Source organism: Pseudochaenichthys georgianus, chromosome 12 (genome assembly GCF_902827115.2).
Source record: "Pseudochaenichthys georgianus chromosome 12, fPseGeo1.2, whole genome shotgun sequence".
NCBI classification, from domain to species: Eukaryota; Metazoa; Chordata; class Actinopteri; order Perciformes; family Channichthyidae; genus Pseudochaenichthys; species Pseudochaenichthys georgianus.
Window position 1 is genome coordinate 4,226,372 of NC_047514.1, and position 15,437 is coordinate 4,241,808.

At 41.9% G+C, this 15,437-nt stretch overlaps 1 protein-coding gene and 1 pseudogene across 1 annotated transcript; both read left to right on the forward strand.

Moving 5' to 3' along the window:
- The window catches only part of LOC117456526 (uncharacterized), a 46,298-nt pseudogene that overhangs the window by 20,353 nt on the left and 10,508 nt on the right, over positions 1-15,437 (forward strand).
- On the forward strand, positions 15-1,902 carry LOC139434896 (histone-lysine N-methyltransferase EHMT1-like). Its single transcript, XM_071204949.1, is given in 4 exon segments — positions 15-433; positions 546-623; positions 1,369-1,484; positions 1,812-1,902. Coding segments are annotated over 4 exon segments (522 nt in total). The 5' UTR covers positions 15-196.

A 15,437-nucleotide genomic window follows, 5' to 3' on the forward strand; every position in this document is an offset into this window, starting at 1 on the left:
GTGTGGGTATATGGCGTTGGATACAGGTTGAAAGAAAGGATGCGATCAAGTGTTCTAGGCTTATTAGGTGGTCAAACATAACCTTTTGACCCCAGCATTTTTGTTACCTCCCCTGTATCAGATATGCTTGACATTGACTAATTAACACGTGGCCTTTTGTGGTCATTCATTATTTTATGATTCCCATGATGTTCTAATGTTTTGTCAAGCACTTTGTGACTTCTGTGAGAAGCGCTTGATAACAAAATGTTGCCTACTTACTCTTATTATCGTCTGCTCTGTTTACAGTGACATAGCTCTGGGACAGGAGAGAATTCCCCTCCCGTGTGTCAACTCTGTGGACAGCGAGCCTCACCCAGACGACTACAAATACATCCCCGAAAACTGCGTCACCTCGCCCATGAACATCGACCGTAACATAACGCACCTGCAGGTCAGTAAGAAACCACACCGCCCGATATTTGAAACAAAGAGGCTTTTATTCCCTCCGTGATTGGCAGCGTGAAATGACCAGTATTATTTTCTCTCTTTCCGGTGGATAACAGTACTGTGTTTGTAAAGAAGACTGTTCAACGAGTATCTGCATGTGTGGACAGCTCAGCCTGCGCTGCTGGTACGACAAGGTGAGAGCAGACACGTCTGCATCTGAACGCCAAGCAGCCTCAGGGCTTTTTGTATCCTCCCGTCACTTTGTTACTCACTGTTGACTCGCTTTGCATTATACAAGTCCAACAACACCTATGGAAATAGCACATTAATGGCTAGAAGTAGGAACTATTCCATGTTTTGATTACAGTTGTAACAAATATATAATGCCTTAAAAAGGAAGGAAATGCAAGTGGAAGTTCTTTGATCATTTATTTTAGAAAAAATTGGACAAAAACATTTCCAGTTCCCCGAAACACTGTGTATCCACATACAATTTAAAAGTAAGACATGGGGGGGGGGGGGGGGGGGGCTCTACCTGATGTACATACTAAACTTAAAATCTGTCTGCAGCTCAGCCGAAGTTTCACTAAAATGTTGTCGTGACACTGTTGGTTTGTTTTTTACGCAATCTGGTTCCTGCATTCTGTCTAAATGTGAAATTAAATGATGAAATACAGAGATTAAGATAACATTTTTGTATTTAAGCTCAAATGTGGTGGTTTTTCCTGAAAGAAGCGTTTGATAAAGTGATAAACATAATTTGTAAGGACCGTCGAGACGTTTTTTGGCTCTGAGCAATGGTTGTAATTTCAGCAGCTTTAAAAGAAAACATGTCTTCTACAACTTGACAGTGTGCTGCGGTCGTCATAGGGTTATGTGCAAGCAGCGCCAGACCAAAAGCATGTGAGTTTTGAATTCTTCTTTTGTTGTCGTGTTCAGAAGGGTCGTCTGCTCCCCGAGTTCTGCCGGGAGGAGCCTCCTCTCATCTTTGAGTGTAACCACGCCTGCTCCTGCTGGAAGACCTGCAAGAACCGCGTCGTGCAAAATGGAATCAGGTACTTCATGAGTCCACAAATAACAATACAAATAAAACTTAATGCAGCAGAGAATTGATTTAGCCCATAGCTCATTTACTTATTTTATTTATAAATACTTAACTAGTCTATAGTGTATATATTATACTGTCTATGTACCTCTATGTGTATTCAATATTTATACCACTGTGTATAGTGTTTTATACCCATAATTGTGTTTACAACTTCTGTAGAGTACTAGAACTATTAAAAGCATTTGTGTAACTACATTTTTTCTTTGTTTGTGAGTGTGAAAAGTTAAATATCTGTTTATAAAGCTGTAAAATAAAGTGTTTGTGTATCTTCCAGGACCAGGCTGCAGCTCTTCAGGACCAGTAAGAAGGGCTGGGGTGTGCTGTGCGCTACATGAATACCACAGGGGACCTTTGTATGCGAGTAAGTCCCACTACCAATACAAACAAGGGTTTTTTCTACGCCTTTATATGGTCCCCTCTTCTTCATGTCTCTTCTACATCAACATGTGTCCCCTCATCTTCATGTCTCTTCTACATCAACATGTGTCCCCTCTTCTTCAGTCTCTTCTACATCAACATGTGTCCCTCTTCTTCATGTCTCTTCTACATCAACATGTGTCCCCTCTTCTTCATGTCTCTTCTACATCAACATGTGTCCCCTCTTCTTCATGTCTCTTCTACATCAACATGTGTCCCCTCTTCTTCATGTCTCTTCTACATCAACATGTGTCCCCTCTTCTCATGTCTCTTCTACATCAACATGTGTCCCCTCTTCTTCATGTCTCTTCTACATCAACATGTGTCCCCTCTTCTTCTTCATGTCTCTTCTACATCAACATGTGTCCCCTCTTCTTCATGTCTCTTCTACATCAACATGTGTCCCCTCTTCTTCATGTCTCTTCTACATCAACATGTGTCCCCTCTTCTTCATGTCTCTTCTACATCAACATGTGTCCCCTCTTCTCATGTCTCTTCGACATCAACATGTGTCCCCTCTTCTTCATGTCTCTTCTACATCAACATGTGTCCCCTCTTCTTCATGTCTCTTCTTACATCAACATGTGTCCCCTCTTCTTCATGTCTCTTCTACATCAACATGTGTCCCCTCTTCTTCATGTCTCCTCTACATCAACATGTGTCCCCTCTTCTCATGTCTCTTCTACATCAACATGTGTCCCCTCTTCTTCATGTCTCTTCTACATCAACATGTGTCCCCTCTTCTTCTGTCTCTTCTACATCAACATGTGTCCCCTCTTCTTCGTCTCTTCTACATCAACATGTGTCCCCTCTTCTTCATGTCTCTTCTACATCAACATGTGTCCCCTCTTCATGTCTCTTCTACATCAACATGTGTCCCCTCTTCTTCATGTCTCTTCTCTTCATCAACATGTGTCCCCTCTTCTTCATGTCTCTTCTACATCAACATGTGTCCCCTCTTCTTCATGTCTCTTCTACATCAACATGTGTCCCCTCTTCTTCATGTCTCTTCTACATCAACATGTGTCCCCTCTTCTTCATGTCTCTTCTACATCAACATGTGTCCCCTCTTCTTCTCATGTCTCTTCTACATCAACATGTGTCCCCTCTTCTTCATGTCTCTTCTACATCAACATGTGTCCCCTCTTCTTCATGTCTCTTCTACATCAACATGTGTCCCCTCTTCTTCATGTCTCTTCTACATCAACATGTGTCCCCTCTTCTTCATGTCTCTTCTACATCAACATGTGTCCCCTCTTCTTCATGTCTCTTCTACATCAACATGTGTCCCCTCTTCTTCATGTCTCTTCTACATCAACATGTGTCCCCTCTTCTTCATGTCTCTTCTACATCAACATGTGTCCCCTCTTCTTCATGTCTCTTCTACATCAACATGTGTCCCCTCTTCTTCATGTCTCTTCTCTCATCAACATGTGTCCCCTCTTCTTCATGTCTCTTCTACATCAACATGTGTCCCCTCTTCTTCATGTCTCTTCTACATCAACATGTGTCCCCTCTTCTTCATGTCTCTTCTACATCAACATGTGTCCCCTCTTCTTCATGTCTCTTCTACATCAACATGTGTCCCCTCTTCTTCATGTCTCTTCATGTCTCTTCTACATCAACATGTGTCCCCTCTTCTTCATGTCTCTTCTACATCAACATGTGTCCCCTCTTCTTCATGTCTCTTCTACATCAACATGTGTCCCCTCTTCTTCATGTCTCTTGTAATCCAAGAAAGCCCAAACATTAAAAAAATAAACGTGTTATTCCTAAAAACCTTAAAGACAAGCGGCTGTACAGAAACTGTTACTAAAAACACTCTTCATTATTTTAATATTCTGACCAAACCAGATGTTTTATAACAGTATATTTGACAGCATATTTGTTATGATCATCATGTAGTCCTCTCCTGTCTCACAGAGTAAAGTTATACCTAACATAAACGGGGAGAAGGTGGAAAATGCATCTGAGGAGGAAGAGTCCGAGGAGGTGGAGTCTGAGGAAGAGGAGCGGCAGCAGCCAGCAGGAGAAGCTGCCGGTGCGGCCCAGGAGGAAACATCCGAACCCTCTCAGGTCGGAACAGAAACACCTCTTTTATCCTGACATTACATTATGGTCATTACTACTTTATCAAAGTGCATCATTTATAAAAAAGAAGAAAACGTAGTCATTGTTTTCAGAAAGTAGAATCTAAAAGGCAGTAAACAACTGTATTTGGGATATATGTACTTAAAGGTAGGGTAGGTAAGAATGGAGAAACCTCTCCTCTCCGTTCCTCCAAGCCCCGCCCCCTCCCTGAAAATAATGAGTGACATGCTTATAGTGACCCGATAGAAACTTTATTATTCACTTAATCACTGAGATATAATGAAGCTAATTTTATCTTTCATTCATTGGATTTATGTAACAGTAAAACAGAGAATGTGAGTGTGCACCCACATGCAGTATTTTAGTTTGTATATGCTGTTGTAAATACTCCTGTTGTCTGCTGTGTTCAGACTCATGTCCTGTGTGTGATGCCTCATTCAGGACATTCAGTGTCCTTTCTTAACAGAAGGCCGTGGCTAGAAGCTGCAGCTAGACTGCAGAAGCATTAGCTTTTTGTTTTTGAGGATGGAACAACTTCACACACGGAGGCTAGACCTATACAATTCATTTATTTTGGTTTATAAATTAATGTCAAGACATTTATGTTATTGATTTCTGAAGCACTTTCTAAAAATAAAAAGAGAGTTCATATGTATTGACTGCATGTATGCATTGATGAAAAATAAGCCATGTGCAGTAATATAGAAAATTGAGGATGCAACGCATTGGTATGAATCGAGATGCACCGTGATGCACCGGGATATCGAACCGAATCGAATCGTTGACAGGATAATCGTAATCGAATCGTGAGACCAGTGAAGATGCACAGCCCTACCAATGAGGGCACGAGATAAATTTGTGCCATCCAGTTATGTTAGCCGGGCCGGCTCAGATGATTGGTCGTGCTTTTTACAGCGCCACGGCTTCCACAGATGAATTTTTTTAATGTATTTATTGTCAAAGCACTTCATATATTCATTGCTATCGGGATGTTAAGAGCATTCCATGGAATATAACAAGTGTTATTACCCACCTTTTAAGTGAGGTCTTAAAAATGATCAGTGTTGCTGGAATCCATTAAAAAAACGTACAGGTGCAAGGATTCAGTCAGTTGAACAGTTCTGTTGAACCAAATGTATGAGTAATCTATTAGAGTGAAAGCCTGTTTGCATACGCTCCGTGTTAACATGTAATGAACTCTGTTTTGTGTTTGTGGTGAAGGGGGGAGATGAGCAGGAGTTTGAAGAGTCTGCAGGAGAGGGAGAGGAGGAGGGCACAGAGTCAGACCTGGTAAGATCCAACATCATTGGGTGGTAAAGTGATGACGTAGTTTTCTAGGCTGACCTGGAAGTTAGCATCAGGGCTGCCTTGACAAAGCGAATGGGATTTCAGAATCTAGCAGAAAATTAGATATCCGGCAATAACGCACATTTATTGTAACTTGTGTTTTGTTCATCAAGAAAATCTCCAAATGTTCTCACCACGTTTACAACAGTTCAGAATCAGAATACCTTTATTATGTGCGTAGTTACAAGCCACAGACAGCTTAATGTTACATATTTTAAATATGTGACATGCATTCAAAAAAAAGTACTACGTTATGATATAATAAAAAGTTACATCATTTAAAAAAGAATACACATCCTGTAACAGTTCTTAGGATTTAGCAGCCAGGTAATATATTACACAGTTTATTAACGTCATCTCTATATATTGCACAATCTAGCACATATTGCACATAGGTGGTTGGTAATTTAACAGCAGTAAGTTACACAATTTACAAAATACAAAATACACACCTTGTAACAGTTCTAAGGATTTAGCAGCCAGGTATATATTACAGTTATTAAAGGCATTTATATATTGCACATAGTTTGTTGGTATTTAGCAGCAAGGGGTATGTGTGTGTGGGGGGGGTCAACTAGGGGCTGTGCTGGTTGTATAGTCTGACCGCTGCAGGAAGGAAAGACCTGCGGTATCTCTCCGTGAGACAGCGGGGGTGCAACAGTTAAAGCGTTAATGCAATCCCCAGAAGTAAAAAGCTACATTATGGTCGTATAACTGCGCCACCAGCTCTGAGACCAGTTCAAAAAACGTTCACTTCGAGATGAGACAACTGGAAGTTCTAAAATGCTGACTCATTTGTGGGTTGAGGTCTTCGTTCCTGCTTCACTCAATGACTCAACCTTCTCACATCAACACTTGTATAGTGGTGCAGAAGTGAAAACCCACATTAGAGTCACATTTTGCACCTTAGGTTCTGTTGTCTTGAAGTTGTCTTGGTTAAATGCCTGAAATATGACATAAAATAGAGGGGAAAGGCTTTTGTTTCATGCAATTATGCGTGGAAATCAATATATAGTTTAAAACGTAGTGGTAGTGACGTAAAATCACACCACTGTTGTATGTTTTGTCTACATTATTAGCTTATTACTTTTGCATTTAACACTTCAAAAATCATAAAAGTGGTGTTCATTTGTGAAGATTATCTTGCTGATAATTCCATTATAATCTGCATGAGGACACTAATGTGTTAATATCTGGGCTGGCATACAACAATCAGTCATCCTTGAAGCACTCTGTTACAGAAGACAACATGCTTTTGTCTGTCTCAGAGCACAGAGTCCAGTCTGAAGAAGAAACTGAAAAAATAAGTTAAAGCGAGACGCTGCGTGGCTCCGGCCGGCCAGGAAACGGAAGAGGCGGATAAAGGCCAAAGGTGATCGCCTGTCACACTCTCACCTGTACACGGTCATACATTCAGTCACCTGTACTGCATAATGTTGAGCACACACACACACACACACACACACACACACACACACACACACACACACACACACACACACACACACACACACACACACACACACATACACATCAGCAGACAACATCAGCAGACCCTACCAATGTGTATGTTTTAGTAGTGAGGAGTCAGCACCACAATACTTTACATAGAAAGATCTTCCACATATTTTACCTTTACCAACTATTGTGGTTACTGCAATTTGGATGTGGAACTACTTTTGATACAATTGAATTGATTGTGCCACCCTGTGGATGAATATGAGAGAATTACGACAGGTCCTTGAACATTAGCATAAACAATATTAGGCTTATGGATCTAGTTGTATGTGAAATTAGCTGCAGACAGAGATCACACACGCACACACACATACACGCACCAGCTTAAGATCTCCATGGCTTAGGTTATAACAATAGAAGTAAAAATAGAATCGATACAAAAGCACGTTTGGCTTTGTTGCTTAAGACGGCATGAACGTGATCGTAAACATTGAAGCATTTTCTTACTGATCTCTGTGAATCCCTCAGAAATGGAGGCGGTGGATCAGCTCCAAGCGTCCGCTCCGGCTCAGACTGACGATGTGAAGGAGCGCACTCAGATCTCGTCACCCGACTCCCTCCCCCTCCAGCAGCCCCGAGAGGCAGCGGCTCCCGCTCAGAATAAAGGTGAGCTCAGAAGAAACTAGAAAATGCATTTCCTGCAGAAAGCGTGCGAATGCTGTAAACTGTGAACATTTATGGCTGAAAATGCAGAAAAAGCTGGATGTGTTATTAGCTGAATGGTAGCTGCTTTTAGCTACAAAATGCAGAAAAAGCTTAATATTTAAAAGAAAAGGTTTAAAAAAGGTATAAACAACATGTATAGCCTTGATGTCCTGAAATAGCTGAATAATGTAATAGTTGAATGGTTTCTGCAGCTGAAAATAGGCTGAAGGAGTTAAATATCAGATGTGAGTAGTAGTGAATGAATTTCTATTAAGATGAGAAAAGAAAGTAAAACGGCTTGGGAAAGCAGAAGAATATTTGAACTGCAAACTTTTGAACTAACTTGGTGGTGAATGATCTGTCGCCATGGCAATGGCATTTGATGACACCCCATAATACGCTTAGATGTGTTGATGGCTGCATCGTTACCTAACCTGTGACGTTTTGGGCCATTTGGAGCATTTTCACTGAAGTTATGAGAAAACCGTGTTTCATGGTGAGCATTGTGTTGCCATGGCAACGGCATTTGAAGAAATCTCAAAACTGCCCTGTAGATGTCTTCACGGCTGACACGATTTTTGGTTGAGCCAAAGTGCTGTACATAAAATAAAAAAAGCCTACAGTAGAGACACTTTACAGCAAATACAACAGCACAGATTGTTCAGAATATCAGTATGAGAAAACGACACCCTCTGTCCTTAGACCCTCACATCGTACAAGGAAAAACTTCCAGAGAAAACCCACAGTTTTAAAGTGGAACATGGCAGAAACCTCAGGGAGAGCAACAGAGGAGGGATCCCTCTCCCAGGACGGATAGACGTGCAATAGATGCCGTGTGTAAATCGAAGAGATAATACATTTTACAGCATATAGACCGAATGTTAGGAAATGCATGTGTCTGTAATAAGAAGATGAATCCACGAGGATGTCAGCTACAATCCTGTGGAAGCCATCAGGGAAGCAGCATGACGAGACCCAAGGCAGGACCGCAGAGACAGGTTCAGCCACGACCCGAAGTCCACCGACTTAACCCAGAACTCAGGATAGAGGATCCAAGACACAGACTACAGCAAGAGGATCAGCCTCGACTCCGGAGCCCGGCGTAGATATAGATACAAAACAAGAAAAAAGATTTGGCTGGGTTAATCGGAACAAGAGAATACACAGACACAGACAGAGAGGGAAAAGGTCATTGGATAAAAGTTATTCTTGATAACCCTCTAGAAAGATCTCATGAACTTCCCCACTTAATCTATCAAGACCCGAGCAGTTCTATTAGATATAGATAAGAAACAGAGATAGGGAGCACAACAACCTATCTCTTCGTCAGATGCACTCCCCCGCTTATCTAAGCGACTCTGTACCCCGTTACCCTCTACAAGGCCATAGACCAGCAGAGAGAAAATGGGGGGTGGGTAAGGGTAAGGATTTTTAAGAATAAACCTGATGATGTCACTCACGTGTGTGTGGCTCCAATCTGCCCAGCAACACCATGACAACCAACTGCAGCACTGAGTCCCATAAGAATGCATTGGGGATTATATCTGACAATTTTGCCACCTGTTCAAAAACTATGGGTTTTATAAAAAAATTACCAGACCGTGAGCATCAGGGAACCCCCAATGAACTGAAATATGTTTGTTTTTTTGGGTTTTGTGTGTAAAATGTGGAGATGGGAGCAGTTTATCTAAAGTGTACTTCTCTCTGCTCTGAAGAAAGATCTGGAAACATTTAACATGGGAATCAATTGGGAGCTAGCTGGACTTTTTCTCTCTTCATGCCCTCAAGAGGCATTTTGTTTAATATTTGTTCTTATTTTTTTTTAATTTTCCAACCTAGGAGAGGTTTTCCTACGTTTTTCATGAAAAAATATGTCTGAGGAGTGTAGGGTTTGGGAATTATGGCAAGTTTAACACATTTTTGGGGGAGAATTTCGAGCTGTCCTGCACTCTGTTTTGAGATCAAAGCACTCTAGACTTAACGAGCTGCTCCCATCCACTCTAATGTTGAAAGTTAGAATGAAGAGTCTGGCTGAAATTATGTGGAAGGAGAAGCATTTGGAGTTTAGGAAAAGTGGATTTGAAGGCATCTCCCATTGACCTCAATGTTAAAAAAAGAGTTTAAAAAGCTGAATATTTCAAAAAGTATGAAATATTGTGAAAAAGTTGAAAGTTTCTCATCAATTGCTGAAAAGGCTGAATAGTTTATTATTTGAATGGTTTCTGCAGCTGAAAGTAAGCCGAAGTTATGGAGAGCTAAAGTATTGGCTAATTTGAAGGCTCTTCCCATTGACTTCAATGTTAAAAAAAGAGTTTAAAAAGCTGAATATTTAAAAAGTATGAAATATATTGAAGAAGTTGAAGGTGTCCCATCGATTCCTGAACAGGCTGAACAGTTTAATATTTGAATGGTTTCTGTAGCTGAAAATAAGCTGAAGTTATGGAGAGCCAAAGTATTGGCTGAAATAATAATAATAAGAGTAAAGAATCGAAGTACTATAGTGGAATGCTGTAAACAGCATTCACACTAATAAGGACACTGGCTTTACTGGTTTAGGATAATCCATCACGTCTTGTACCCACCTTGTGCACATTGTGTATTTCCTTTGATATGCTTTGATCAATGGATTTAAAAGTATTGGTTTGACAATTCCACCGCTAACGGCTTCTGTGTTTTAATGGTTCCACCAGGTTTGTTCTGGTAGATAATAGATATATAGCATATAGAGTTCATGTGTGTGCCAGAAAACTCCCACATTTCAGTAGCTACAGACACCTGCCTGACTGCTACGTCTTAAAGATCATTCTCATACTCTTGTGTTTGTTTTCCTCCCAAAGTCTCAGCACACTAAGTGCAGCTGATTGGTTGTTTGTTATTCTAGTCAGTCCAGCTTCAGTTCTTGTTTTGGTACCATAACAAAAAACACATTTGAAGTATCAAATACTTCCGTGGAATGTCTGGTCTGATTTGTTATTTTGTTTTCCTATCCTGTGATTTGATTAACATCTCAATGCTGTGACGATGTTTCTAAGTTACTAAGTGAAATCTTGTGCAGATGCTCAAAGAACAGTTTGACTTCCTTGGTCATATTTTTTTTTAAACAAAAGAAGTTAAAGTTATACGTCCGATAAAAAAACAGGGTAGAACAAAAGTATTTATATAAACAAAAGATTTATTGTAAACATTTGCAAATTGTACTTGTATAGCATGTTTTTTACAATATAAATACATATAAATATTGAGGTACATGTAAGTAAAGTCAGACGTTTCTTTGCAGAAGCTTCAGGGTCAGCGATGGAGGAGGCTCAAGAGCTCCCTCTCTGCAGCTGCCGCATGGAGACGCCTAAGAGTCGAGAGATCCTCACGCTGGCCGACAGGAAGTGCATGGCCACGGAGAGCGTGGACGGACAGCTGAGCCGCTGCCAGGGCGCCATCCTGAAACACGAAATGATGCGCCCCTCCAACTCTGTGCAGCTGCTCGTACTGTGCGAGGATCACCGCAACGGCATGGTGAAGCACCAGTGCTGCCCCGGCTGTGGCTTCTTCTGCAGGGCTGTGAGTACACACTCTCTCACACACACACACACACACACACACACACACACACACACACAACACACACACACACACACCACCACACACACCACACACACACACACACACACACACACACACACACACACCAGAGTTCCCGTTTAGAATATTTTTTCGGCGGTCAACATGTCCGTTTAAAGTTGAAATCTTCCGGACATCATGTAAAAAGTGCCGGTCAAGGTCTTCTTTGTTATTTATTGAGCTTTAAAACAAATGAATATGATTCGATATTAAACAAAAATAATTATAGTAGATTAACTACATTATTCAAAAGTGTTCAGTAATGTACAATAACAAGGGAATAATAAACGCGCTCCTCTCCCTCTCCTGACAGCCCGTCAGTATCATGCAGCTCGCGGATCAGTAATGAGTGACCCGACAGTAAAACTAAAACATATCTATAACATAGTTTAGGTAGTTTGAGAGGTAATTAAAATAGCTACGTGTGATATTCTAACCTGGTGTGTGTTTTGTTCTGTGATCATGCAGAGCTGCGTGTCGACTTCGTCAGCAGCAGCTGATCTCTCTCCCGTCAGATTAGACTTCACTCGCGTGTATGTCCATATCGATCAGATTCCAGCTAGTTCTAGCTAATGATAGGACTAACCTGCTTATTAAAAGACACCTAAACATAAGCGTCGCTATGCAACCGGGCGAGGCCGCCAAAGTATGCGCAGCATTATGCATTTGTTTACATGCCCACCGAAACCCCGAGGCATTACCAACAGATCAACGCACAATCAACCCATCCAGGACATCTCTTTCTCCACATTACGTGTTGGACATTAGAATGGACTATTCTTGTCCGTCACATACTCTTTTGTCTGTCACATAAGTGGCACAAGTTGCGCAACTGATGCGGTATTGCGCTAAGGGAAAATTATTTTGACCGGACACTTTGACCGGAGAGATTAGATTTGCCGGTCTTACAGCATATTTTACCGGTCATAGTCCGTAATTACCGGCTAACGGGAACTCTGACACACACTCACACTCACGCAAGCAATTTATATAAGTGGATAAACTAAGGGGGTGTGGTCCAGATAATGAGTCTTAATGCTGCGTTCACACCGGACGCGATGCGAATACAGGCCCTGCTGCTGAAGTGCTCTTGAGCAAAGCTCCACACAAGTCATTAGTTGTTTTGACTTTGTACATTTCACCTTTAGGGGACCTTCATGGAGTGCCACCGGACCTCGCATCTCTCACCGTTTCCACCACGCCTGCGCCTCCATGCTGAAAGGTCAAAGCTTCTGTCCGCACTGCGGAGAGGAGGCCAGCAAGGCCAAGGAGGGTGACCATCGCCAACGCCGACACCACCTCCACAGTCCCCCCCGCACTCACACACGGCCCTGCAACAACCCGTGGGCCCCCGAGGGCCGAGCAGACACCACCACTGGCAGGTGAAGAACCACATGATGATCAACAGGTGTATGATGCTCATGTTGGGAGACTTGGTAACCTATTAGTGAATAAACATAAACAATGTGAAGGCAGCCGATTTCACTGTTTGTTTCCTCTACAGAGGATTTTTAAAGACAAATGTTAACATTTTAAAGGTGTAAAATAAGGAATACCAAAGTAAGGCTTTACAAATGAATTTGAATCCTTTATAATGCTGACATTCAAATTATTAATCCTCTTTTAAACTTCATGTCAATAACCTGCTTAAAAAGCTGAGGGTTAGGCTAGGGTTCTTTTTCAGAAACAAGTCCTGTTTCTCTCGCTTGAGGCCAGGAAAAGGCTCTGTGACCTTTTGACCTGTGCTGGACTATGGTGATCTGGTCTATGAATGCACCTGCCAATTACTTGAGCAAATTGGATGCTGCGTATCACGGTGCTCTGAGATTTGTCACAAATTGTAAAGCGCTTACACATCACTGTACACTGTATACCAAGGCAGGTTTACCATCACTCTCTGTACGGAGGCTCAGTCACTGGTACACTTTTATTTATAAAGTATGTTGGGCAAACTCCCGTATTACATCTGTTCTCTGGTAAAGCAGAAAGTTGCGGGCAGCTATTGTCTGAGGTCACATGATGTAGTCTTGTTAGATGTGCCAAGAGTGAGGACTGTCTTAGGTAAGACGGCTTTTATGTGCGCAGCTCCACTTGCTTGGAACAGCCTACAGTCCAAATTAAAATTGAGCAATTTTATTTCTCTGAATGTTTTTAAGGCACGTCTGCACGAGATGCTTTCTGACACTATGGGTGTTTGTAAGTGTTGGTGAATATGTAAATATGATGTCCTCTATTGTTTGTTTTTATGTTGTTTTTATGTTTCATGTGGAACTAAATTGATGCAGGTCTCCCTTGTAAAAGAGATCCATGATCTCAAGGGACCTATCTGTCTAAATAAAGGTTTGAAATGAAATGAATCAACATTTTAGATGCTGTCCAGTTAACAGCTACACTATGTGATCAGATACTATTTATAGACTGGTCTGTTTCCAACTCATGTGATCCAAACTATTCCAAAAACTTCAGAGCTTTGATTTGTCCAAAGTAATAAGAAAATAGAAGAACATGTTTTTATCCAACAAAATATTTCTTTAATCCTTATTTGTTGATACTAAGCATTTCCAAAACAACTATTTCACTGTGTTCAAAAAACGGCTTGCCGTCCTGCTTGCCACGCACAAAAGAAAGTATTATAACATTCATAGCACTGCTAAAATACTTTTCCATTTTCTTCTCCAGCTCCTCTCGTCTGGCCGTGGGTTCTGAGGTCAGTGGTCGTGCCGACAGCTCGCTTCCCGCTCGTTTCTCCCCTGGCCTCGACTCCCTGGCTGTTCCCAGCGCAGCGCAGGGCGAAGCGCTGCAGGAGGGGACCATGCTGCCCCCTACAGTCCAGCAGGGGGCTCCCAGAGAGAGTCTGGAGAGTATCCTCGTGGCTCTAGATACAGAGAAGTAAGCTCCACCTTCAGTGTCTTTCTGTTTTATCAGGCTGAGAACAAGCCTGTGAGGTAAACATAAAGAAACACTCTTATTTATTTATTTTTCTTCATCTTTTCCTCAGGCCTAAGAAGCTGCGTTTTCACCCCAAACAGCTTTACCTCTCAGCCAAACAGGGAGAGCTCAAGAAGGTGTTGCATATGTTGGGTATGTTAACCCCGCCCTGTTCCTCATCATAGTCTCCATTTGGTGTTGTGCTTCTTTTAAATGCATCTACTGTTTGTTTTCATCCATATCCTTTTAATGAAGATGTTTCCTTCTCCATTTACCTTCCAGTGGACGGCATCGACCCAAACTTTAAGATGGACTCTCAGAACAAGCGCACCCCGCTCCACGCTGCAGCGGAGGGAGGCTTCAAAGACATCTGCCACATGCTCGTACAGGTCAGACTCTCTTACTGATAATCATTCAGCCCTGCCAGAGATAGATGATGGATCCTAATGTCACGTTTTAAAATGAAACATGTCACTTCAGGCCGGAGCGAACCTGGACATGTGTGATGAAGATCAGCGGACGCCACTGATGGAGGCCTGTGAGAACAACTTCATAGAGGTGGTGCAGTACCTGCTGAGAGCCGGAGCCAGCGCCACTCAAAAGGTACACCTGCAGATAGGTTTCTACCTGAGAGGTTTCTCATTACTCTAATTTCCCCTCCTCGACTCCTTTCCTCGACTCCTATCCTCGAGACTTAGTCCCGCCCACAGGAGATGCGAGCGGAGGAGCCGAGGAGAGAGGAGTGGAAGCAGCAGGCGGTTAGAGAAATGAGAACTCCTCTCCTCTGAGCGGTCATTTTAAAGAGACGTCCATTAATGATGACAGGAGGCACAGCAGCCCTCTGTCTGATGGACAGATGTGTTCATGACCACTTATATATTTACTTTGATTCATTCACAGTGCGGTATAATGAGACAATAACAGGCTACAGATGCGGACATATACACACACATATATTTATATAAATATATACAATTTCAGAATCAAACAAGTATGAGAGCCCCCCCCCCCCCTCTCTCTGGTCGCTGAAATGGGGAATTGATATTACTGGCCAAAAGTTGTACAAGTATTAAAAGTAAGCATAGGACACCAAACCAACTGAGACCCGTCTGTCTGCCGCATCTATGCACACACTGTACCACACACACACACACACACACCTACACACTGTACCACACACACACCTACAGCTCCTAAAGCATAATCAGGCTACAGCCGTTGTGTATTTTATTGTGAAGCACTAAATGGTCTTAGAAAAATATGGACTCTTTGTTTGTAGATATCTACTAAACTACAGCAAATAAAGAGAGCAGGCCTGTTATACTGAGTGATATATATT